The following is a 25,720-nucleotide window of genomic DNA, read 5'->3' as shown; positions in this document are numbered from 1 at the left end:
ATTTAAACAACAGCTATCTTTCACCCATGTTAAGTAGAATTTGCACTTGGAGGGGTGTCAAGTCTGGAAAAAGTATTTTAAAACTGTGCCTGAGGGAACCAGATGCACTGGTCTGGAGGAAACAGGAATGAAGAATAGTTTCTGTTGCAATTCCCAAGTATTGTGGCGCAATGGGGTTGTGTGTTTAGGGGAATCTAATGGAAAATGCACCTATGAAAGTATCCATGGAGATTCTCCGTCATCCAGGTCATACTTGTCCCAAAGGTGTTTTTTTCACAAGGCAACTGGACTTTCTTGGTTTTTTTTTTGAAGATGTTTCGCTTCTCATCCAAGAAGCTTCTTCAGCTCTGACTGGATGGTGGGGAGCTTGTTGGCTGAGAAGCGAAACGTCTTCAAAGGAAAAACAAAAAAGTCCAGTTGCCTCCTGAAAAAAGCCCCTTTGGGACAACTGTGGCCTGGATGAGTGATAACCTCCACAGACACTAAGCCATGCACTTTGGGATGAACACCCTTCAGATGGTGAGAAGAGTATGGAGTATTTCCAGAAAATATTGCAGACTCCAGTATTGTGCTTCAGTTTGAGACGCAGACAACAGACTCATCCCTGCACCTGTCTTCAACCCAGGGCAGAAAACATCCTGCACCCAAGAAGGCTCCACACCCATCTGCACCGCTCAGGTGACCCTGAGGACACAGGTAAACCTCCAAGTGGCCTCAACGACTCTCCAAAAGAAGGCAAATGACTGGCTGTCTGCAAGGAGTATAAATCCTTCCATCCGGTCAGAATCTGAGGAAGCTTCTTGGATGAGAAGCGAAACGTCTTCAAAGAAAAAACAAAGTCCTGTCTACAACACATTCCTTTCAGCAGTTCCAAGAAGGCTCCACAGGTGATCCTGAGGACACAGATAAACCTCCAGGTGGCCTCAACGACCCTCTAAAAGGATGCAAATGACCAGCTGTCTGCAAGGAGTATAAATCCTTCCATTCCCCACCATCCAGTCAGAGTTGAAGAAGCTTCTTGGATGAGAAGCAAAACATCTTCAAAGGAAAGCCCAGTTGCCTCTTGAAAGAGCACCTTTGGGACCTATAAAAGCAGGACCATCTGCAGCCAGTCACTTACCAAGATCCGAGCTTGCTCTGGGGTCAGGATATCTCCCTCTTTGCAAACCTCATAATCGGAGATCAGCGTCACCACACCTACAAGGAGAAAAAAAACGGGAAAATACCTGAATGGAGGTTGCCAGAGAAAGGACCTGGCCAATGTTTCTTCAGATTATGTTCCCAACCTTTCTTCAGGGCGGTGGGCAATCCAAGCTGCCTTAGCTGAGGCTCCATGGAATGGGAAAACTGATCCAGGGGTCCCATATCCAGGTTGACCGTGAAGGTGGCCTTGTTTCCAGCCCGGGCAAAGTCGGTCTCACTGAACTGGGAAAACCAGCTGCAAAGGAAAAGAGAGTCGTGGAGTTGACATTCACGGGGACTAGCAACTCTGTCTTTGCGTCCTTGCTTGGCATCACCTGGACAGCAATAGGTGAGGAGAGAAAGGTGAAGGAAGAACTGCCATTTTTTTTCCCCAGGAAAAGCTAAAGGGACGGTGAGTGCAGATGGCTAAAAACAGGACACAGAGCAACTGATTCTACAACTGACCAGCAATACTGCAAAGTGATAATTTCTCTTCTAGGCTGTAGATTTATTTTGCTTCCGAAAGCAGAAAAGGTACAGAATTCAGACTGATATTTTGCGATTTGCCCTATTTGTCTTGGGGCTAAAAAAACGTTATGGGGCAGCCCACAGGCTGGTTAGGAGGGCAAGGGATGCCGGGCAAAGCCCTTCTCAAAAAGCTTCCACTGAAAACTTCCAAAATCCCCCCCAAAATTCAGTTTTTTCTTTCCTAGTTGAAATCCTCGGGCATTCTTTTTGGAAAAAACTTACTTTATAACTTCATCCTTGGTGCGATTCGTGAAAAGGAGGCCGACCTCTCCCCGTAGATGCTTGCTGACCTAAAGGAGAACGAAAAACTAGGTGAAGAACTGACTTTCCCCAGGGTGGGAGGATCTTCAGGATTCTGGGACCACCGGTCTTGGAGGGTTCCCAGAGGAAGGGTCTGCTTGACACACGTACAGTACAGTAGCCACAGGCAAAAGAGAGTTTTTAATGTCTGGTGCGTTACCTCATGCAAGTTATCTTTGTATTCATCCGAAGGGCTGTGACCCAGTGCCACAATCATCACTTTGTTTTTCCCAAAAAATATCCTGGAATTAAAAAAAAAATCTAGTGAAATTTCAAAAGCTCAGGTATTCCTTCAAGGGAGCATTGTCTTCAGTTTCTGCTCATTGTGTAAAAATCTGAATGGCTTTAAGAAACTCTTATAGGTTTCAGAGAATTTAACGGAATATAGGAAGGGGGGGGAGACATGGTTCCCCTGGAGGTTTCTTCATTTTTAGAAGCAGAAATGGCAAAACTATAAGGAATATATATAAGGAACGGCTGCTGGAATTGGGGATGTCTAGTTTAATGAAGGACGAGGGGGGACAGGATAGCAGTGTTCCAATATCTTAGGGGCTGCCACAAAGAAGAGGCAGTCAAGCTATTCTCCAAGGCGCCTGAAGGCAAGACAAGAAGCAACGGAGGGAAACTCATCAAGGAGAGAAGCAACCTAGAATTAAGGAGAAACTTCCTGACAATTAGAACATTTAACCAGTGGAACAACCTGCCTCCAGAAGCGGTGAATGCTCCAACACTGGAAGTTTTTAAGAAGAGACTGGACAGCCATTTGTCCGAAATGGTATAGGGTTTCCTGCCTGAGCAGGGGGTTGGACTAGATGACCTCCAAGGTCCCTTCCAACTTTATTATTATAATAATAACAACAACAACAACTATGTGAGGGACACGCTCACCTGCTGTGTTTCCAAGCACTGCGAATATCTTTCAGTTTGTTGTTTCTCATGTTGGCAATGGAGAAAATGAAAAGACGCTTGTAGGTGTCTACACATTTTCGTAGCTAAAGACAAAAAAAGGATTTGGCGGTTGGTTTCGTTTTTGATTTTCACACCCAATTTTCTATCTTGATGAAGTTTCACAGGACAAAATTTCAGGATTTTCCCACGGAAAACCTAGGTGATACTGCTATGGCTAATGGCCTTAATTTAATCCTTTCTTATGTTGGTGAAATTAACAAATCCTGTAAAATGACCCTTTTAAGGAGACTTTTGAAGAAAAAAATAACAGCCCAACAGCTGGCTTACAGTCTTGCTTACCTCTTCTATCAGGTTTTGCTTAACTTCCAAACCTTTCTTGGTGGTTTTTGTTAAGGAGACTGCAAGGAAGAAAGACACGGGCTCAGTATCCAATAGGGAATGTTTGGAAAACGAGATTGTGGTTTAATTTGGAAATTTTACTGGAGTGCAAGGACAATAGAGCACACAGGGAATATAGAAGGAAGGAAGGAAGGAAGGAAGGGACAAATGGAGAGAGGAAAGAAGGAAGGAGACAGATGAAGGAAGGGAGACAGGCAGATGAAGGAGAAGAAGAGACATGAAGGAGGGAAGAAAGGAAGGAGACAGATGAAGGAAAGAGAAACAAAGGGATGAAGGAAGGAAGGAAGCTATAGAAATTGAATACATTTTTCAAAGAAGCAACTGGAATCTCTGTAAGAAACTCGGAAACACGCTCCTCCAAATTTGCTACTTGAGTTTAAATCTGCATTCTCCATCATGTTGTGAACTAGTGACTTCTCCCATCAGCCCCCAAAGTAATCTCTCTTAGAAAGCCTCGATATAAGATTTGGAGATTCGGGATCAGCTCCAGAGTGGCCACTGGAGGTCTCCAGGAGGAACCCCCATCTCGACCCAGGATAAGTCTCCGCAATTAAGGGGGGATTAATCCATTCATCAATACCTTCATTCAAGTTTCTCCAGTCCACTTTCAAAGTCATGTAAATAATTGGTGGCGAGGAATTCCGCCTTTTTTTTTCTTTTTTAAATTTAGAGCAAGGAAAAAGCGAGCTGAGCAGGTGATGCTCAGGAGTACTACAACGCCCATCATCCTCAGCCCACGAAAGAGACGGGAACCATCACTCGGCACTACCTGGGCGCCAAAGCTTTCTCCCACCCTTAGAGGAGAGAAAAGGCTAGAAGAAAAGGCTACCACCACCATCCTTCTCTTGTTGTTTTGCAGCCTGGCCTACCCGGCAGGGTTGTTGTGCAAATAAATAGGGATTAAAGTCCTGCAAAAGCAAAGAGGGTTCCCTGCTCCCCCTTGGGGGGAGGGGTCTTTATGGGGGAGGGAGAAAGAAAAAAAGACCCGAGCCGGGGGGGGGAGAAAGGAGAGACCCCCGGGGGTCCCACTCACCCCTCTTGTCCCGCTTGGACTTGGGCATCGCGGCCACCCACGTGCAGCTTCCGGCGGCGGCGGTGGGCGGAGCCTCGCGGGCCGACCGGAAGGAGTGAGGTTGTCCCCGGCGGCGCCTGATTTCCTGATGCTGAGGAAAAAAAGCCTCACAGGAAAACAGGGCTGCCTACCAGCCTCTTTATAAGATTTTTTTTTTTCAAACGCTGCTTTATTTTATTTCCAGCGTTTATTTCATTTATTTTGCGTTTTGTTTTTTCCCCCCAATCAGGCCATATGCGCCGATGCCTCTCAACTCCTCCTCCCCCCCCGTGAGGCCCTTCGCGGCTCGGTTGAGGGCCTTCCGCGCGGTGCCTGATGGGAAGGCAACTGTAGATCTATGTATTTCTTGAATATATATAGATCACTTTTTTCTCCATTTGTTCTTTCGTTTTTTTTAAATGATTCCCGCCTTAGATGTGACAAGGAAAGCCAGCTGAGGGACTAGACTAGAGCGAGATTTCCCCTGGGGGCCTGTTTTTTTTTTATCAAGGTCACTCTACAACTTTCGTACCTCTATGGGCCGAAAGCCGAAGCTGGAACTCTATCTCCTGACCTCTATGGTCGCGCAGGGCCTGCCGGGACTGCGGAGGCTTCTTTCCCTCTTCCGGCTCCTGTCCCTCTGGGTCGTCATGGCGGCGCCCGGCCAGCCGCTGCTTATCTTCTCGCTCCTGCTCCTCTCCCGGCCTCTCCCGCCGGCGGGCGCCGTCTACGAGGACCAAGTGGGCAAGTTCGACTGGTGGGTGACCGGCTGCCCTCCCGACCCGTCAGGGTTGGCCTGTGGAACTCCCCGCCACTAGATAAGGGATGTTTGCTTTGGCGGGGGGGGGAGGGGCGAGAGGAAGACGATTAGTGGAGTTGGTGAAACATCCAGACGCGGCGAATCAGGCCTGATTTAGCTTCTGGGACGAAGGCAGCTGCTTCTCTGAGCTTGTTGGCCGTAACTAATAAAGGAGAATATTTGTAGCTCAGGGTTGAGATGAAGGGGTCCTTGGGGCTCTCTGAGCTGGGTTTTCTTGCCCAACTAGGGAACAACATCAGTGCTAGAAGGAGGAGGAGGAGGAGGACTGGGGGGGGGTCTTTGGTGCTCTCTGGGCTTGGTTATTTTCTTGCAGACATTTCATGACCCAACTAGGTGACATCATCAGTGCTAGGAGGAGGAGGAGGACTGTGGGGTCTCTGGTACTCTCTGAATTTGGTTGGTTTTCTGCAGATGTTACATGACCCAACTAGGTAGCATCATCAGTGCTAGAAGGGAGAGGGGTCTGCGGGGAGGAGGAGGAGGAGGACTGTGGGGTACTTGGTGCTCTCTGAGCTTGCTTGTTTTCTTGCAGACATTTCATTACCCAACTAGGGAACATCATCAGTGCTAGAAGGGAGTGGTGGTGGTGGAGGAGGAAGAGGAGGAGGAGAAAAACTGTGGGGTCCTTGGTGCTCTCTGAGCTTGCTTGTTTTCTTGCAGACATTTCATTACCCAACTAGGGAACATCATCAGTGCTAGAAGGGAGTGGTGGTGGTGGAGGAGGAGGAGGAGGAGGAGAAAAACTGTGGGGTCCTTGGTGCTCTCTGAGCTTGCTTGTTTTCTTGGAGATGTTTCATTACCCAACTAGGGAACATCATCAGTGCTAGAAGGGAGTGGAGGGTTTGCAGAGAGGAGGAGATGGGGGGGTGGAGGAGGGAAGGGGGAGGAGAAAAGGACTGTGAGGTCCTTGGTGCTCTCTGAGTTTGGTGGTTTTTTGCAGACGTTTCATTACCCAACTACGTAACATCATCAGTGCTGGGGTTATTTGCCATGCACTAAATAAATCACTGGGCCTTGGGGAGCCTTGCGCGTGTGGGTGTGTAATCTTATAGATATTTAAGATTTTAAGGTGTAAGCCACTCGGAGTTATTCTGTGGCAAGAAGAGCAGCCAATACATTTTACAAATCAATAAGTAGAGGGTGAGGGAGGGGGTGGCTGGGCTCTCTACCGTGGCCAGCGGGGGAACTGGGGACGAGAGTTTGCCCCATGGGATCCATGTTTTCCACGTAGAGAATATTTCACCCAGTTATTTCAGTTTATGATGGCGGGAATTCGTGTGAAAATGTGGTTTTTCTTTGCCTTTATTGCAGGAGGCAGCAGTACGTGGGGAAGCTCAAATTCGCCTTTTTGGAAGCCTCCCCCGCCTCCAAGAAGCTGATTGTGGCCACTGAGGAGAACGTGGTGGCTGCCCTGAACTCCCGCAGTGGTGAAATCCGTGCGTGTCTTTTGGGGGTCCCTGCCTTCAGCGCCTCCTGGGGAGCGAAAGGGCCTCTGCAGAGGATCAGGGGTTCCCCCAAATGGGAAAGACCTCTGCCTCGGGAGTGGGTGCAGGGCCTTTTACAAAGGTTTGTCTGATTTCTTCTTTTTTTTCCCTCCCAGTGTGGCGACATGTGGACAAGGGGACTCCCGAAGGGGCAGTGGATGCCATGCTGATCCACGGCCAAGGTGAGGAAGGGGACGGCGTCCTGGTAGCCATTTCTCATTTGCTCACACTCTTCCTGCATGTGGGCAGCACAAGGAATCCACCATAACTGAGCCAGAATTTTCTGTGGCTAAGCGAGACAGCTGCTAAGCAAATCTGGATTCCCAGGTTGACTTTGTTTGTCAGAAGGTCGTAAAAGCGGATCACGTGACACCCACACACACACACACACACACGGGACACTGCAACTGTCATAAGTACAAGCCAGTTGCCAAGCGTCTGAATTTTAATCAGGCGACCATTGGGGGACGCTGCAATGGTTGTAAGTGAAAAACTGTCATAAGTCCCTTTTTTCAGTGCCGTTGTAACTTCGAAAAGGTCACTAAATGAATGGTTGTAGTGTTGTTTCTCGATGTTTGGGGGTTTAGCCTACAAGTTGAAAAATATCTCTGAAAGACCAATGTAGCCTTTGGAAAATCCGGAGGGCGAAAGGTTTGACGTGGCCTGTTGCAGAGTTGAATTTTCTGTGCCTGTTTTCTCTATCTCTTCCTCCTCCTGTCCTGGCCACTTTTTACACAGGCAGGATTGGGAGCATTTTCACAAACTGCATCACTGTTGGGTCTGGTGGCAGCAGAGCCTCAGATAAAAGGTCCTCACAGAGAGTGGTGAGGACAGCCGAGAAGATTATAGGAAGCTCGCTTCCGTTATTCAGGACGCTGCTTACAAGCGCTCCTGTGTGCTTAGAGCTCCGAGCATAGTTAGAGACCCCATACCCCCACTTCACGGCCTGTTCCTGTTGCTCCCCTCCGGGAGGAGGTTTCCGAGTATTTATAGCAGGACCACCAGATTCTGTAACCACTTTGTTCCCTATTGCGCCGTCTGTCTGGTAAACTCGCAGATGTGTTTTTGTTGCCATGTACATCTGAACTAGACTGTATTGTTTTCTGTGTTATAGAATATATGTGGGTCTGTGGGTATATGCATAATTCTGTATTTATTTTTGTCATATTTATGTAGCATTTATTGGAGGTGATGCCCCTTTGAGAGCTGTATGCAACAAAATTTAATTTTAATGTATGCTGATTAGTGTATATTTAAAGTGACAAAGTTGTTTTGTTCTGCTCTGCTCTATTCTATTCTATAATCTGTCTTTTCTTTCCATATTCTCTTCTATTCCTATTCTATTCTATTCTATTTTCAATTTCATTCCAATCTCTCTTCATTCTATTCCATTCCATTCCATCTTCTATTCTATTCTATTCTATTTCCTATTCTATTCCATTCCATTCCATATTCTATTCTATTCTATTCTATTCTTATTTCTATTCCAGATGCCATCACGGTTTCCAATGGGGGTCGCCTCCTGCGCTCTTGGGAGACAAACATCGGTGGCCTGAATTGGGAGGTTTTGATGGATGCTGGCAGGTGAGTCTTTTTAGAAGGAGTAATTTAAATAATGAGTAAAGAAACACATCTTTTAAAATTAAATTCTTTCAACTCAACTCAGCTTTCAGATGGCTAGTTTGGTGGGACTCCAAGACGCCGTGAAGTATGTGGCCATTTTGAAGAAAAGTTCCATCCTCCTGTATTATCTCTCCAACGGTTACCAGAAATGGCTGGAACATTTGCCGGAAAGGTGGGTCGATTTGGTGACTCTTAAGAAACAGCCTCTTAACCCCCCAACCCTACTCATTTTTGTAAACCAGAAAAAAAAACCCAGCTCCTATTCTATTCTTTTCTATTCTGTTCTACTCTACTCTACTCTACTCTACTCTACTCTACTCTACTCTACTCTACTCTACTCTATTCTTCTGCATTCTATTCCATTCCATTCCATTCTGCATTCTATTCTTATTCTATTCTAACTATATAGATATTTATCTAAATATATAGATATAAATATATATTCTATTCTAAATATATTCTTCGGCTTAGTTTTTCTTAGCAACAGGCAATAGATTGTCCTCGTTTAGCAACTGCCTCATGTAGCAACCGTTCACAGCTTACAACAGCAATGGAGAAGAAACTTTAAAACTTTACAAACATTTATAACCATTGCGGGTCTGTTAAGGCAGGGGTCCCCCAACCTTGGCCACTTTATGACTTGTGGACTTAAACTCCCAGAATTCCTCAGCCAGCATGGCTGGCTGAGGAATTCTGGGAGTTGAAGTCCACAAGTCATAAAGTGGCCAAGGTTGGGGAGCCCTGTGTTAAGGCAAAGGAACTTAACTGAGTTAAGACAGTTACTGTTTCAGTTAGTGACAACTGAATGACTAGTCCCAATTGCGGTCACTAAACGAGGACTGCCTGAAATATTGATTGAAAACAATTGTCGTCTCTGGTTCTCTGTATTTTATTTCAATCCTTAAGAATGATTTCGTTTTGGCCCAGAAATTTCAGGAGTTCAGCACCTCTGAGAAAGATGGCTTACAACTGACAATCCTGGCTAGGCTAATTCACCCCTGCTTTTCCTTATCAGCGAGACTGTCCAGTATCAGTTGGTATATTCCCATGGAACAGGCGTGGTGCACGTTGTCGGGATTTCTCCGCAAAGCCACCTCAGCATCCTGACGTTCAGCATCGAGGATGGTGAAATGACGAGACAGGTGAAGCCGGAATTTTGACTTTCGGTGACATTTCCTTTCCGAGGCTGGCTGGGGGAAAGAGAGAGAAGGGGAGGCGGATAATCTCACAAAAATTGTTTTCTCTTAGGGTAAAACTACCACAACGTCAATGTTTTGGGTGCGCCTGTGCGCCTTTTGAGCGAGCAGCTAATTTTCTCCCATGTGGATTTGGCTTTGCTGGCCCAAGATTCATTCCAGCTGGCGTTGGAGGGCTGGGATAAGGAATGAGTGCATCTCTTTGCTTCCCGTAGATCAGGGTGGCAGCTCCCTGGCTGAGGAATCTGGTTGGGACTTGCAACATGGTGGAAAAAGCCACACTCGTGTGTGTGAACCCAGCCACCCAGTCCCTTTACACGTTGTCTCTGGAGGCAGAGGAGGAGATGAAGGAGGTTCCACTGCAGGTGAGGGCTCCAGAAACAGACTGGCAGTTCTTCTGAGTCCCTTTGCACAGGTCTTGTATAATCTCTGGTGTGGAGCAAGGAGCCGGACCTGGATTCTGGGATGGAGCAATCAATTTGGGGGTGTAGGGTGGCTGTTCCTGTCAAATGTGGCCAGCACAGTTTTAAGCGTCCAGGTATTCACTTCCTGTGTAGCTTGCTTGGCTGATAGGCCTTCTGTCAGAATCCAATTATATTTCATCTCTAGTTACCGACTATGGAAAACCCCATTTCTGCCCTCTCTGGATTCTGTCATACTACGAAGGGGAAGGGGGATAAGCAAAGGGATTTTATGGCTCTCACTTCCTTCATTAAAACTTCAAAGGGACTGAATGTGGATTCTCACCAAGAGGACTGACCATAACAATATGGCCCATCAACTTTCATCTACTACTCTCTGAAGTCTCCCTTCTGCCGGTTGAGAAGAAAAGGGGGTGGAAATGTAACGCCTGGGATTGTCGCTGGAAGGACGGTGGGGTGAGGGCTGCTTGGGAACACTTAAAACCTTGAATGGTAGGGGTGGCCCTCAGATCCTGTCTAGAACGCCTGCAACCATCTTCTCTTAATAAAGATGCCTGCTGGAAGAGATATTCCAAGAGTTCTGTCTTCTTAAGATGTAAAGTGGGGTGGGTCCTTACACCTGCTCTCTTTTTTTCCCCCTTCCTGCAGTCTCTCGGCCTGGAATTTGCGGACCCTTCCGAGGCCCGCATCCTGTCCTCCCAGCCGAACCCAGCCAGAGCTCCCCGGCCTCAGTTCTTCCTGCGTTTGTCGCCCACCCACTTTGCTCTCCTGCAATATCGGCACGGCGTCTTGAGCCTCCTTCGGAATTTCCCGCAGGTGAGGAGGAGGAAAGGGAGGCTCGCGATGTCCTGAGGCTGGCCTCCCTCCACCCTCCTTCCCCCTCCAAGGAACCCTTGGCAGGGAGTGAGACTCCAGCGGCCTCCGTGCTCTTAGCACCAGTGTTTCTCGACCCCCGATAACTTTAAAACATGTGGACTTCGACTCCCAGAATTCCCGACACGGGGAGGGTTGTGGGAAGTGACCCGTGATGCCCTATTGGACCTCTCACCATCTTTCTCCCCCTTGTGTAACGTCCAGGCCAGCCTTGCGACTTTTGCGACTACCGGTGAGAAGACTGTGGTGGCCGTCCTCGCCTGCAAGGGCGAAGGGGTAAATATACATCTCTGCTTGACATGGGTGGGGGTTTTTTGGTTTTTTTTTTACAACAGCTCTATAAGGGAGGCCTCTGTCATGCCTATGTTGCAGCAGGAAGGCTAAGAATGGAGGCCCTTGGTGAATTTGGGGTGCAAAGGTCCCCAAAGGTGCTTTTTTCAAGAGGCAACTGGACTTTCTTGTGTTTCTTTGAAGACGTTTCGCTTCTCCTCCAAGAAGCTTCTTCAGCTCTGACTGGATGGTGGGGAATGGAAGGATTTATGCTCCTTGCAGACAGCCGGTCCTTTGCATTCTTTTAGAGAGTCGTTGAGGCCATTTGGAGGTTTATCTGTGTCTTCCGGATCACCTGAGTAGTGCAAATAGGTGTGGAGCCTTCTTGGAACTGCTGAAAGGACTGTAGACTGGACTTGCTTTTTTTTCTCTTTGAAGACGTTTTGCTTCTCAGCCAAGAAGCTTCTTCAGCTCTGACTGGATGGTGAGGAATGGAAGGATTTATACTCCTTGCAAACAGCTGGTCATTTGCATCCTTTTAGAGCCGGGGTAGGCAACCTTGGCTCTTTTATGACTCGTGGACTTCAACTCCCAGAATTCCTGAGCCAGCCACGCTGAGGGGAAAGGGAGAGGTTTCCAAGCTGAGCCCTGCTGGCTCAGGAATTCTGGGAGTTGAAGTCCACCAGTCATAAAAGAGCCAAGGTTGACTACCCCTGTTTTAGAGAGTCGTTGAGGCCACCTGGAGGCTTATCTGTGTCCTCAGGGTCACCTGAGTGGTGCAAATGGAGCTGCTGAAAGGACTGTGTTGTAGACTGGAGATAGATGATGTTGTGTCCCTCCCCCTCTGTTGAGAGAGGGCCGTTCAATTTTGACCCAGACGGCCTCTTTGACCCCTCGTTCAAACCAGCCGTCCTCTCTGTCCAAAATGTGGACTTTGCTGTCTTCAAGAGAGTGGCCTGGGTCCCTTAAATGCAGATGGACTGCTGACTCTCGTCCTGGCGGGTTTGTTCTCCTATGTTGTGTTTAAAAGACAAAGCAGTATAAATCCTTTCCATTCCCCACCATCCAGTCAGAGCTGAAGAAGCTTCTTGGAGGAGAAGCGAAACGTCTTCCAAGAAAAACAAGAAGGTCCAGTGGCCTCCTGAAAAAGCACCTTTGGGATAACGGTGACCTGGATGACGGAGCATCTCCATGGACAAAACTCCCGAATAATCTCCAGCTCCCAACTTTTTTTTCAATGAAGCTCCTACGTCAGGGGTATCAAACTCAATTTCATGGAGGGCCGTATTGGCATTGTGGTTGCCCTCAGGGGGCCGGGTGGGTGTGGCCGGGGTGGGTGCAACCTACTGGGTGGGCGTGGATGGAGTGGGTGTGGCCTACTGGGTGGGCGTGGCCAGCTCTACATCCTTCGCGTCAAGGGTGCCTGTGGGGGCCTGGGCAGGAGTGGGACAGATCTGAGGGTCTCTGGCAGAAGGGGGGGGGACCGGGGCAAGGGCCAAGGCTTGGTCCACTAGAGGAGCCTCACTGTTCCTCTCAGGCCATGCGGGGGGGGGCTTATGGAGCTAAGACTGAATGCCTTTCAGCATAGATGGCCACCACAAAATTGTACATTGGCTCCCGGCTGGCCTGGGCCAGGGCCAAGGCAGAGGGGGCCGTTCCGTCACTGTTTCCAGGATGGCTTTGTGGGCCACATGAAACCACTTCGTGGGCCGCATCCGTCCCCCAGGACTTGTGTTTGACATGTCTACCCTACGTAGATAAACATTTCCTGTCTCTCCACAGTTCTCGGCTGTGCTAGAAGATTCTATGTTAAAAGGGCAGGAGATAGAACAGGGGTCTTCAGACTTGGCCCTTTGATGACTTGTGGACTTCAACTCCCAGAATTCCTCAGCCAGCCTCCATTTTGTTTGTTAGATTTAAGACAGGGGCCTTCCAACTTGGCCCTTTGATGACGTGTGGACTTCAACTCCCAGAATTCCTCAGCCAGGCAGGCAGGGAGGGGTACCTGGCTGAGGAATTCTGGGAGTTGAAGTCCACAAGTCCTCAAAGGGCCACGTTTGAAGACCCCTGAGATAGAACCTACCAGGCCACCAAAACAGGGTCTCAAACCACAGTTTGGAATCAACTGACAGAATTGGGGTTAAGTGGTGGCTTGTTGCCTCCTCTGATGTTGAAACGCTTCCAGATCCTGCTTTGCCTGGATAAGTCTGAGGCCCCCTGAAACGGGTGCTTGCTTTGAATCCGAGGCGTGCTGTGAAATTTCGCTCCCTTGCAAGTTCCTCGTAAGAAGCTGAAGGCTCTTTGTGCTGCCTTCATTCTCTCCCTGCAGGAAAGCCCCTCTTGCCCCGCCCAGTCCTACACCGTCAACCTGTACCTGGCTGAAACCGGACAGAGACTCCTGGACACCCTCACCACCTTCACTCTGGAGAAAAGCAGCACCGGGCCTGAGCAGGTAACGGTCCTGCGGATTGGCCGGGTTTGTTCCCAGGGGGCTTCAGCCCGCAGCCGTCCCTCAGCGAGGGCGTTTCTCACGTGCTTTGGGATCCGAACGCCCCCGCTGCGTTCGGACCTGCGCCTCTTTCGCCGAGCCTTGAAAACCCATCTTTTCCATGCGGCCGGCCTGGCGTAGTTCTGATTGTGTTTTGGTAGGGGTTTTTATATGGGGTATTTTAGAGCAGGCTTTTTATTTAATATTTATTGTGATTTTTATTATTGCCTGTTCACCGCCCTGAGTCCCGTGAGGGAGATAGGGCGGTATATAAATAATAATAATAATAATAATAATAATAATAATAATAATAATAGTAATAGTAATAATAGTAATTATTATTATTATTATTATTATTATTATTATTATTATTATTATTATTATTATTATTATTATTATTTGAATCAAGCATCCTGTCAACGCTGCTAATTCTTGCTTTGACAAAATATGCAGAGCTGTCTGGTATTTTTAGAGTTAACTTAGATGATGATGCTGGGAGGGGAGGAGAAAGAATGTGTAGGGAGTAATTAAGATAAGGAATAGGGCAGAACACTTGGGGCTGATTGGAGAACCTGATTTATGGCAGCAAAATAAGGGAGGGAAAATGCTAGCAAAATAACTGCTCAGGGGAGGAGATGTCAGATCTTGGCATCCCATTCACGGTGTGCCCGACATTCTGTTACATCAGTGTTTCTCAACCTTGACAATTTTAAGGCATGTGGACTTCAACTCCCAGAATTCCACAGCCAGCGATGCTGGCTGTGGAATTCTGGGAGTTGAAGTCCACATGCCTTAAAATTGTCAAGGTTGAGAAACACTGTGTTACATGAATAAAGACTTTTTAGGATAAACAATTCCTGGAAGTTCTTTGAAGTGTTTCATTAGTGGGAACCTTGACACATCCCTTGCCAAGTCCCAAAAAGGCTTTTTGTCAGGAGGCAACTGGACTTTCTTGTTTTCCCTTTGAAGACGTTTCCCTTCTCACCCAAGAAGCTTCTTCAGCTCTGACCGGATAGTGGGGAACGGAAGGATTTATGCTCCTTGCAGACAACCGGTCATTTGCCTTCTTTTAGTGGGTCGTTGAGGCCACTTGGAGGTTTATCTGTGTCCTCAGGGTCACCTGAGTAGTGCAAATGGGTGTGGAGCCTTCTTGGAACTTCTGAAAGGAAGATTGATCCACACCCATTTTCACCACCCAGGTGACCCTGAGGACACAGATACACCTCCAGGTGGCCTCAACGACCCTCTGAAAGAATGCAAATGACCAGCTGTCTACAAGGAGGATAAATCTTTCCACTCCCCACCATCCGGTCAGAGCTGAAGAAGCTCCTTGGATGAGAAGGGAAAGGTCTTCGAAGAAAAACAGGAAAGTCCAGTTGCCTCCTGAAAAAAGCCCCTTTGGGACAACCCTCTCCTGGGAGATGGACAACCTCCATCCTTGCCAAGGATTCTGCTTTGAGAATGCCCTCTTCTATCTCTCATCCACATGTTCCCTCCGCAGCTCTTCATTCAGGTCTTCTTGAAGAAGGACGACTCGGTGGGCTACCGTGCCTTGGTGCAAACAGGGGACCACCTCCTCCTCTTCCTGCAACAGCCAGGTACCCCCCCCCCCCAAGGGCAGAGTTGTGCGCCTCCCTTCCTGGCTCCTCCTTCTTGGGCCGAAGCTGGACCAGAAGCTTCGCAGCCGTTCTTCCTCCTCGGTTGCTGGGCACGGGGAGAGTCCGTCAATGGCCGGAAGAAAAGAACTTTTTCTCTCTCTCTCACCTGATCTCACTCTGGACAGGAAAAATTTGGTGGAGCCGGGAAGAATCTCTGGCCGAGGTGGTTAGCCTGGAGATGGTGGATCTGCCCTTGACGGGGGCCCAGGCGGAACTGGAGGGCGAGTTCGGGAAGAAAGCCGGTGAGGAGTGATGGGGGGGGGGGGAAGAGAGAATTATTTTGCCCAATACTCACTTGCAAAGTAAGCCTCGTATTCATGTTTTCCTAAAGAAGCTCCAAAGTCTCTTCTGCCCATTGAGACTGGACCTGGGTTGTGCCCCTGTTTGTTCAGGAGACACAAGGACACCCTGGGAGAAAAGAACCCCCAGATCTGGTTTTACCCGTGTGTGTGTGATGGGTGCTGCTGTGTTCAGATTTGTTTGTTTGTTTTTCCACCCCTCCAAAGACTAAACGTTGAATTGTTCCCTGGTTTGTGTTTCCTTTTTTTGCTGCCTTGGATATCAGCCATTCAAGGTAACCCCGAATGTTCAATGTCCCGTTTTGCTCGAGTTGTGTTTCTGTGTGTGCGAGAGAGGGGGAGGCAGCCTGCTGTCTGGGGGCGGCTTCTGATTTTGGAACGGGGTCTCACGGGGGTGTGTGTGTTGATACCTGTGCCCAGAAGCCTGGCAATACATCTTCCGGCTCACCTATGGCGAGATTTTCTTTCTTTCTTTCTTTCTTTCTTTCTTTCTTTCTTTCTTTCTTTCTTTCTTTCTTTCTTTCTTTCTTTCTTTCTTTCTTTCTTTCTTTCTTCCTTCCTTCCTTCCTTCCTTCCTTCCTTCCTTCCTTCCTTCCTTCCTTCCTTCCTTCCTTCCTTCCTTCTTTCCAGGTCTTCCCGCAAAACACCTTTTAGGGCTGAGCTTAAATTTTGTCAAAGCTTTTTTTCCCCCCTGGGGACCAGCAGAGAGGGATTATTTTGCTCAGAGCCCTTTCCTTCATTGTGGTTCTCTGTGGCTGCTTTTCCCCCCCTTCCCCCCCCCCCAGATGGCCTGCTGGGCATGTTCTTCAAGCGCCTGTCCTCTCAGCTCATCCTGCTCCACGCCTGGACCGCTCATCTCTGGAAGATGTTCTACGACGCCCGGAAACCCCGGAGCCAGACGAAGAACGAGATCAACATTGACAATTTAGCCCGGGACGAATTCAACCTTCAGAAGATGATCGTGGTCGTCACGGCCTCGGGAAAGGTGAGGGAGGGAGGGCTGCCTGGGCCAAGCGACTACTGGAGACATGAACTCCAAAGTTTTAAGACCCCTGCTTTAGCTGGCCAAGACAACTCTTCGGCTCTCACGGTGATAAGGAGCCCCTGTGGATTCAAATGGGTTCCCCTTTCCCCTTCCCTCACTCTTGGCAAGTTAGAAGCACGCAACAGTCCTAAAGACAGGAGGCTTCGCGGCTTGACGGGTCGTGGAAGGGCCCCACCAGCAGGGTGGCCCCTCTTGTCTTCAGAACCTGGTAGAATGCTCCTGCGGGTGGAGGTGCCATTCCACACGTAGATGGTGAGAGAGAGCGTAAATCGATGGATTTACAAAGTCTTCGCTTTGTGGCGAAACGGCCTCACACGCCCCGTTCCCAAGAGAGGAAAGCTTCAACCCATCAGGCAGGATGGACTGGTCCAGCGCCAGGGGGGGCTTCATGGTTCCCAGGCAGCTCTCTTTTCTCCTCCTCCTCCCCCTCCTCCTGCTTCTTCCTCTCCTCCTCCTCCCCCTCCCCTCCTTTTCTCCCCTCCTTTCCTCCTCCTCCTCCTCCTCCTCCTCCTCCTCCTAGCTTTTAAATACCCAGAGTGCCTCCCAAGGGCAGCTCCATTTGAAGATTTTTTCCCTCTTCCTTTTCCAGCTCTTCGGAATAGAGAGCAGCTCGGGGACGATCCTATGGAAGCAGTTCCTCCAGGACGTGCGTCCCGGCTCTTCCTTCAAGCTGATGGTCCAAAGGACGACGGCGCATTTTCCCCACCCCCCACAATGCACCCTGTTGGTCAAGGACAAGGTGGGTGCCGCCCCTCGTGAGACCCTCCTGCCTTCTCTCCGGAGGAGAGGGGGAGAGAGAGAAAGCCGCCGGTCCTTGGGGAGGACTGAAGGGGGAGCAGCCTTCTTTGATCCACCTCAGGTCCAGAGACCCCTGGGGGGGCCATGATGTTGTCACAAGGGGTCCACAAAAGCTTGAAAAAAATATGATTTAAATCTTAAGTCTTGGGGGCCTGTGGCCACAAAAGATATTGGTAAGAGCCGTAGTGGCGCAGTGGTTAGAATGCAGTACTGCAGGCTAATTCTGCCTGCAGTTCGGCAGTTCGATCCTGACCAGCTCAAGGTTGACTCAGCCTTCTGTCCTTCCGAGGTCGGCGAAATGACCCAGGTTGTTGGGGGGCAACAGGCTGACCCTGTAAATTGCTCAGAGAGGGCTGTAAAGCACTGTGAAGCGGTATATAAGTCTAAGTGCTATTGGAAAGGAAGGAGGGAAGGAAGGAAGGAAGGAAGGAAGGATGGATAGTGCAGTGGTTAGAAGGCAGTACTGCAGGCTGATTCGCCTGACTGCCGGCTGCCAGCAGTTTGGCAGTTCGATCCTGACCAGCTCAAGTCAACTCAGCCTTCCGTCCTTCCGAGGTCGGCGAAATGGGGACCCAGGTCATTGGGGGACCCTGTAAACCCCTCAGACGGGACTGTAAAGCACTGGCTGTAAGTTGAGAGAGGGGTACAGCCCCCCCACTGAACCCCCCCCCCCGCCTGCTGCCTCTCAGGACTCGGGCCTCAGCAAGCTCTACGTCTTCAACCCCATCTTCGGCAAGTGGAGCCAGGTGGCCCCTCCGGCGCTGAGCCGCCCCATCCTCCAGTCCGTCCTGCTTCCCATCATGGACCAGGATTACGCCAAAGTGCTGCTTCTGATTGATGACCAGTACAAGGTGCCGCCTTGGAGGGGGAGGGAGGGAGGGAGGAGATGGGCAGGCGGGGTGGGTGGGTGGGTGGACTTCCTGCCTGCCGGAATCCGCTGGAAAGGCCTTGCCTGTTCACTTCCCCTTCCCTCCCTCCGGCAGGTGACCATCTTCCCAGCAAGCAAGAACGTCCTGCGGCAGCTGGAAGACACGGCCCCCTCCGTCACCTTCTACCTGGCAGATGCCCAGCGGGGGAAGCTGATGGGACGGAGGCTGGGAAGGGTATGGCTCCTGGATTCCTAAGCGGTGTGTGTGTGTGTGTGTGTGAGAGAGAGAGAGAGAGAGGAGAGAATGAGGAGAGATAGGAGAGGAGAGAGAGAGAGAGAGAATGAGAGAGAGGAGAGGAGAGGAGAGAATGAGGAGAGAGGAGAGGAGAGAGAGAGAGAGAGAGAGGAGAGGAGAGAATGAGGAGAGATAGGAGAGGAGAGAGAGAGAGAGAGAGAATGAAAGAGAGGAGAGGAGAGGAGAGAATGAGGAGAGATAGGAGAGGAGAGAGAGAGAGAATGAGGAGAGAGAGAGAGAAAGAGAGGAGAGGAGAGAATGAGGAGAGATAGGAGAGAGAGAGAATGAGGAGAGAGAGGAGAGGAGAGAGAGAGAGAGAGAATGAGAGGAGAGGAGAGAATGAGGAGAGAGAGGAGAGGAGAGAAAGGAGAGAGAGAAAGAGAGAAAGAGGGAGTGTGTCAGTGAATTGGAAGGGGGGGCAGTAAGATTTTTGAAATAATAGAAAACACTTGTAGCTCCGGTATTAGATTTTGGCTGTGTTTGTTCTCCAAGCTTGTTTCCATAGAATTCCTGAACGTTTCGTTAACCAAACTAGGTAACGTCATCAGCAGGATGTTCTTGTCCTGTTCTCCTTCGCTTATAAATGTCTTGTGTGCCAGTAAGTTTTTTTATTTTTCAAATGAAGGGAAATTTTCTTTGATGACTGGCTGCTTTGTTTTGACTGGACTTTCAAGCATCCATCTGTCCGTCCGTCTATTTATGCTAGTTAGCTAGCATGTGGCATAGAATACATTTATTTATTTTAGCTAGTTGGCTGGCATGTGGGGTAGAGTACGCGGATAACAGTAGTAAAGATGGAGCCCTTAATACTGTTGTGCATGTATAATGGAAATACATGTAGTCGATATTGCAAAGTATGAGGAATTCAAGGCGTTAGGTTGCAGGTTCTATTTTGAAATATGTCGGTTCGTGAGAGAGGAATAAGCATTTAATATATATCAATATCTAGGGGCCGTTTAATTGCTTCCCCTAAGTTGGTGGGGGTCACTGCCGGCCTTTCTGGGCCCGTCTCCTTTCAGCCTGAGCCCTTGGGAGAGTTAGGGGGGGGAGAGTGGAAAGTCCTGGACCAGCCTTTGACCACCCTGGCTCTTCCCCCCACCCGCCCCCCCACCCTCCAGGATCTGACCACGGAGGAGACCTGGGACGTCACCATCCCTCCTGACCTGCAGCGCATCGTGACGGTGAAAGGGAAGCGGGCCAACGAACACGTCCACTCTCAAGGCCGGGTGATGGGCGACCGCAGTGTCCTGTACAAGGTGAGGGGGAGAAAGCCAGCTCTTTTCTCCTCCTTCTCCTTCTTCTCTTTCCCCTTCCCCTCCTTCTCTCCTCCTCCTCCTTTCCTCCTCCTTTCCTTTTCCCTTCTCTCCTTCTCCTCCTCTCCTCCTTTCCTCTTTCCCCTTCTCCTCCTCCTCTCCTCCTCCTCCTTTCCTATCTCCATCTCTCTTCTCGCCCCCTCCTCCTTCTCTCCTCCTCCTTTCCTATCTCCTTCTCTCCTCCTCTCCTCCTCCCCTCCTCCTTTTCTCTTTCCCCTTCTTCTTCTCTCCTCCTCCTTTCCTATCTCCGCTCTTCTCCTCTCCTTCTCTCCTCCTTTTCCCCTCCTCCTTTCCTCTTTCCCCTTCTCCTCCTCCTCTCCTCCTTCTCCTTTCTTATCTCCTTCTCTCCTCTCCTCCTCTTCTCTCCTCTTCTCTCCTCCTTTTCCTCCTCCCCTCCTCCTCCTCTCCTCCTTTCCTCTCTCCTCTCCTCTTCTTCTCTCCTCCTCCTTCTCCTTCTCTCCTCCTTCTCCTTTTCCCCTTCTCCTCCTTCTCTCCTCCTTTCCTATCTCCTTCTTTCCTCTTCTCCTCTCCTTCTCCTCTTCTCTCCTCCTCCACCTCTCCTCTTCGTCCTCCCCTTCTCCTTCTCCTCCTCCTCCTTCCCTCCCCCACTCTGTGCAGGGCCTCTGAGCCTTTTGCATAAGGAAGCCTGGGGGTTTTGTATTCCCCCCCCTCGCAGTCGCTGAACCCCAACCTGCTGGCCGTCGTGACCGAGAGCACGGACACCCACCCGGAGCGCTCCTTCATTGGAATCTACCTGATTGACGGCGTCACCGGCCGGATCATCCACTCCTCGGTGCAGAAGAAGGCCGAGGGGCCGGTGCACATTGTCCATTCGGAGAACTGGGTGGTGGTAAGACTTTGCCCCTCCCAGAGCGGCAGGAAAGAGAGACCAGAGGAACGTGGCTCTGTGGTTAAGAGGGTCCAACGAGAGACCCTAACCCTCCTCCTCTCCACAGTACCTGTACTGGAACGCCAAGGCCCGCCGGAACGAGTTCACGGTGCTGGAGCTGTACGAGGGCACCACGCAGTACAACGCCACGGCCTTCAGCTCGCTGGACCGGCCCTACTCCCCCCAGGTGCTGCAGCAGTCCTACATCTTCCCCTCCGCCATCAGCGCCATGGAAGCCACCCTCACCGAACGGGGCGTCACCAGTCGCCATCTGCTGAGTTAAGGAAGTGGGCCGAGGGAGGGAGGCCGGGCGGTCTGCCTTCCACCCCCACCCCCACCCCCTGCCCAGGCAGTCTGGCCAAGGAGCTCGGCTGGTTCATCTGCGGGATCCTCTTCAAGGGGGGAGGCCGGGGGGGGGAGAGAGCAGATTGAGGCCTCTAGAGCAGGGGTCCTCAGTTGGTGGGCCGCGACCCACTACCGGTCCGGGGCCTGTTCACAACCGGGCCGTGTGAATGGCTGGCTGGTGTGCACGCATGCACGCGTGGAGACCCACTCTGGTGTAGGTCACAGGAGCAGCTGCTCGGGGCCCCACACATGCGAGGGTCACAGGCACTTGCAGCTGCTCGGGGCCCCACTGATGTGAGGGTCACAGGCGCTTGCAGCTGCTCGGGGTCCCACTCGTGAGAGCATTGTGGGTGCTTACTGGCCCACTCCCCCAAGCGTCGCAGGCGCTTGCGGCTCCATTCATTGCGAGCGTCACAGGTGCTCTCGGCCCCACTCGCGCAAGCAATGGGTACTCGTGCGTGTGCGCCTGCCCCTCCCACAAAACTCTCCCCTTCCTCCCGGCCATCAACCTGGAAAAGGTCAGGGACCCCTGCTCTGGAGCTTGACGTGGGAAGACTAGATGAGGCAGGCGTGCGGTCTCTTGGGATGCCAAATTGGGACTCGGGTGCCGTGTGCGAGGCTGGCATCTTTTTCTGAACAGCCACTCGCTGTCCCTGGGCGAGTTCACGCCTCTGCCTTCTTTTTGTCAGGGAAAGGAGCACGGGGATTTCTCCTGATTGGGGAACCCTTTGTCTGAAGTCGCCTAAGGGTCTCCCGCTTGAGCAGGGGGTTGGACTAGAAGACCTCCGAGGTCCCTTCCCACTCTGTTACGTTCCTCATTTTTTTTTAAATTTTATGCAGAAGATTAAGATACAAAATCTAAAAGAAAAAAAACAGAGGCAAGCCAAAACTGGAAAGAACATTTTAAAAAATGTGAAAGAGAAAAAAAAAGGAATTGTCCCCCCTAACTGAACACTGATGAATCTATTGCAACGATAAAAACTTCCCTTCCCTCTTTCAAAACATCTCTGTTTTTCTCTTGGGCACAGTCGGTCTTCCCTCGGGGTCCATTTTGTCCCTCCCCAAGGCTTTGCTGGATCCACGGCGTCCAGAGGTCCCCACGGAGCAAACGAGGTGAGGAATTTGAGGGGAGGAGGAGATCCATCCAGTGCCAAGCCCTGGGGGGTGGGGGTGGGCAATTAGGACTTTGCAGATAGGGCAAGCTGATGTGGGGTGGTTTGGGGCTGTCTCAAATTTCAGCCAGGACCTTCCAAGCGGTTTTAACTTGCCCTGTGTTCAGGTGAGGCTGCTAGCAACCGAAGTGGGTCGGATCCAGCCGAACCGCGGGGTGGGGGGAGATGGGTTTGGCTGGCCTGGATTGACCGCTCTGGCCAGGATTTTGTAAGGCCGAATAAGAAGAATTACAAACTGCAAGGAGCAGCAGAGAAATAGCAGAAGGAGGATTAGCATTCCAAGCAAACGCTAAAAGACAGAGGTGGAACCGAGGTTATTTTTCTGCTCATGTCAGGGAAGAAAACCTGATCCCTTACTCTCCGGATGTGCAAATCCACGCCGAGCGGTTCATCAACTACAATCAAACCATCTCCCGAATGAAGGGCATTTACACGGCCCCATCGGGCCTGGAGTCCACTTGCCTGGTGAGTTGCAATGTTTTTTGCAACTTTCAGAGAGGTGGACTTCAACTCCCAGAATTCTCTGGGTGGCTGGGGATTTCTGGGAATTGAAGTCCGCTCCTCTTAAAGTTGTCAAGGTTGAGAAATGCTGTAAACCAGGGGTCCCCAACTCCCGGTCCATGGACCGGTACCGGTCCGCGGCACGCCAGCAACCGGTCCGCACAAATAAGCAAAGCCCCATCCACGGGATGCAGGCAGTACATGAAACCACACCCCTTCCGGTCCGTGGAAAAAACTCTCTCCACGGAACCGGTCCCTGGTGCCCAAAAGGTTGGGGGCCTCTGCTGTAAACTCTTGTCCTGGCCCAGGTTTTCTGCTGAAATTTTTGGAAGAAAAGAAGGGACATCAGTAACTGCAGCCTCAATAGCCTTATGGAACCTCCATGTTCAGGGACAGTCTTCCCCTGAGTAAAAATAGCAGGGATAACAACAAGAAGGTTTTATCTTGAGACTCTCCTCAAGGGATCTCAAGAGGGGTATGGTTAAATTAATACATTTTGGGGAAGAGCCCTGCCATCTAATGCTTGTCTGTCTCCTGATACAGGCAGTTCTCGACTTAACAAGTTTCTTTAGTGACCGTTCAAAGTTACAACAGCACTGAAAAATGAAATTTATCACCATTTTTCACACGACCATTACAGCATCCCCAGTGGGCATGTGATTAGAATTGAGAAGCTTGGCAACTGGCATGAACCTATGACGGTTGCGGTGTCCTGGGCGGGGGTCACGTTCTGACAAGCACACTCCATGGGGAAGCCAGGTTCACTTCACAGCCATGTGACTCACTGAATGACTGCAGTGATTCACTTAACAGCCGTGTCAGGAAATGTCATAAAATGGGGCAAAATTCACTTAACCAATGTCTCTTGTTTAGCAACAGAAATTTTGGGCTGAGTTGAGGCCATAAGTCGAGGACTACGTGTATTTGCGTGCAAGACTCTACTGTTTTCAACCCTCTTTTTTCCACATATAAGTTTTTATCAGTTTATAATATACAATACAATGAAAATAAATAGCGGGAAAGATAGGGAAGGGAAAAGGGAATAGAACAGTGAGGGAAGGAAGGAAGAAAAGAGGGGGAGAAAAGGCATTGACTTTCTTTGGTGCAGTAAAATAGAATATCAACATCAAAACTCATTTTTTTTATTTTTTACCAAATAATATAAACTAGCCATTTCAATAACATCAAATCTATCTAATTGGCAAAGCCCAAATTCAGAATTTCACTTTTTTCCACCTCAAGCACAAAACCTAGAAGCAGTTTCCACGTGGCAATAAAAGTATTTGTATTCTTTTCTTTAACCAGTACAGTCAGTTTAGCCATCTCTGCCAGCTCCCATCGGGTTTTTTGCAGCTATTCCTCCCTTGTGGGAATCGACGTGGTCCTCCATTTCTGAGCGTAGAGTCCTCTTGCTGCTGTCAACATAAACAACATCCAGGTTCCATATATTTTTTTACCAGGTCTTTGTCCATTAGCCCCAAGAGAAAATTCTCTGGTTTTCTTTCTATATCCATTTTAAGAATTCTCTGTATTAACGTATGCATCCTGCTCCAATATTTCCTTGCTTTGTCACACGTCCACCGTAAATGGTAAAAAGCCCCCTCTTTACATTTACATTTCCAACATTCATTTGAAATGAAACTCGTCAAGGAGAGAAGCAACCTAGAACTAAGGAGAAACTTCCTGACAGTGAGAACAATTAACTAGTGGAACAACCTGTCTCCAGAAGTTCTGAATGCTCCAACACTGGAAATTTTTAAGAAGAGACTGGACAGCCATTTGTCTGAAATGGTATAGGGTTTCCTGCCTGAGCAGGGGGTTGAACTAGATGACCTCCAAGGTCCCTTCCAACTTTATTATTATTATTATTGTTGTTGTTGTTGTTGTTATTAAATGCCTTTATACGTTGTTGATAACTTATCTGGTGCTAAATACCAATGGTACATCACCCTGTAAAATATTTTTCTTTTACATTACAGTTTGCAACCCTCTATTTATTTATTTTTCTCTCCTTCAGGTGGTGGCTTACGGGTTAGACATCTACCAGACCAGAGTTTATCCTTCCAAACAGTTCGACGTCCTCAAAGACGATTACGACTACGTCTTGATTAGCAGCGTGCTTTTTGGGCTGATCTTTGCCACCATGATCACCAAGAGGTTGGCTCAGGTGAAGCTGCTGAACCGTGCCTGGCGGTAGCAGGAGCGATTCACACAGACCCCACCCTGGAGGGTGGACGGCCGAGCCCTCGCGAGGGGATCCCGGAAGGTTGCAGCCGTGGAATCGCGCTGCCTGTTGCCCCCAAACCCGTCTCCGTTCACTGCGGAAAATGAGAAACCCCAGAAAATGGGAAGATTCTGTGAAATAAGCTGCTTTGAATATGTTATCCCCGTCCTTTGACGCCTGCGCTGGGGAACTGCTTTGCTGTTGACTTTCTACAATGACCGTTTTGGACTCCTGAAGCCGTGATGAAACAGGCCCGTCTGCATTTCCCTCCTGAAATTTTAGCTGATTCAAAGAATCAGCCAGATTTCTCTATATACTCTTTCTGTCCTCTTCCCCTCTCGGATTTTCAGCGGAAGAAAGTGGCTGGGGGTGGGGGTTGGGGGGGGGAGGGAGACAACACTCTTGGAGAATGTGTGAAAAATCAAGCTTGGAAATGCAGAAGATGAATTTGGAAAAATGGATATAAACTGGGGAGATGTGAGCCTGTTCAATCTTTAGCATCCCTAGCAAGGAATTTAAAGAGAGACAGTCTGTCTTTTCCCTACACTGGATTTTAAAACTTCCCTTTCTTAATTGGCTCCTTTGTTCTAAGATCCCCCCGTCTTATAATTCCTAATTTATATTGCATTTTTTTTTTGTTAGTCCAGATTTGAGTTTTAGGAGTACTTGAAGCTCTTTTAAAAAAAAAGCAGGGGTTACGTTCTAAATGAAGCATCTTCCTGAATGTGTTTTCTTTTCTCCTGATGCCAAGCGAGTGGCTTGCTAAGA

General features: G+C 49.5%; 2 protein-coding genes across 2 annotated transcripts in view; one reads left to right on the top strand and one right to left on the bottom strand.

Annotated features, from left to right (window-relative positions):
* MRTO4 (MRT4 homolog, ribosome maturation factor) overlaps positions 1-4,406 on the bottom strand; it is a 5,194-nt gene extending 788 nt beyond the window's left edge. Inside the window, exons 1-7 of the mRNA XM_015831547.1 lie at positions 4,352-4,406; positions 3,259-3,317; positions 2,899-3,002; positions 2,171-2,252; positions 1,933-2,000; positions 1,287-1,438; positions 1,121-1,197 (exon numbers count right to left, since the gene is read on the bottom strand). Of these exons, the coding sequence (XP_015687033.1) occupies positions 1,121-1,197; positions 1,287-1,438; positions 1,933-2,000; positions 2,171-2,252; positions 2,899-3,002; positions 3,259-3,317; positions 4,352-4,379 (570 nt within the window). The 5' untranslated portion in view covers positions 4,380-4,406. The remainder of the gene's footprint in view (positions 1-1,120; positions 1,198-1,286; positions 1,439-1,932; positions 2,001-2,170; positions 2,253-2,898; positions 3,003-3,258; positions 3,318-4,351) is intronic.
* Positions 4,407-5,019: 613 nt separating this feature from the next.
* Positions 5,020-24,996, top strand: EMC1 (ER membrane protein complex subunit 1). The gene is made up of 23 exons (XM_029287231.1): positions 5,020-5,126; positions 6,501-6,625; positions 6,790-6,855; positions 8,164-8,257; positions 8,340-8,468; positions 9,312-9,438; positions 9,708-9,857; positions 10,563-10,730; positions 10,992-11,063; positions 11,180-11,215; positions 13,387-13,509; positions 15,047-15,143; positions 15,329-15,445; positions 16,288-16,487; positions 17,137-17,286; positions 18,035-18,196; positions 18,329-18,448; positions 19,627-19,764; positions 20,498-20,671; positions 20,778-20,988; positions 22,084-22,168; positions 22,563-22,692; positions 24,746-24,996. The coding sequence occupies exons 1-23, from the start codon at positions 5,020-5,022 to the stop codon at positions 24,923-24,925; spliced, it is 2,961 nt and encodes a 986-aa protein (XP_029143064.1). The 3' UTR covers positions 24,926-24,996.
* Positions 24,997-25,720: the final 724 nt, after the last annotated feature.

Source organism: Protobothrops mucrosquamatus, unplaced genomic scaffold (genome assembly GCF_001527695.2).
Source record: "Protobothrops mucrosquamatus isolate PMUCROS unplaced genomic scaffold, P.Mucros_1.0 scaffold_259, whole genome shotgun sequence".
Lineage (NCBI taxonomy): Eukaryota > Metazoa > Chordata > Lepidosauria > Squamata > Viperidae > Protobothrops > Protobothrops mucrosquamatus.
This window is presented reverse-complemented; position numbering and strand designations above follow the sequence as displayed.

Excerpts from the sequence above, each read along its gene's own strand:
- EMC1 (XM_029287231.1), top strand. The coding sequence starts at position 5,020 with ATGGCGGCGCCCGGCCAGCCGCTGCTTATCTTCTCGCTCCTGCTCCTC. Across the intron at positions 15,446-16,287 it reads CGAGTTCGGGAAGAAAGCCG|ATGGCCTGCTGGGCATGTTC; the intron begins GTGAGGAGTGAT and ends CCCCCCCCCCAG. Across the intron at positions 18,449-19,626 it reads TGGGACGGAGGCTGGGAAGG|GATCTGACCACGGAGGAGAC; the intron begins GTATGGCTCCTG and ends CCCACCCTCCAG.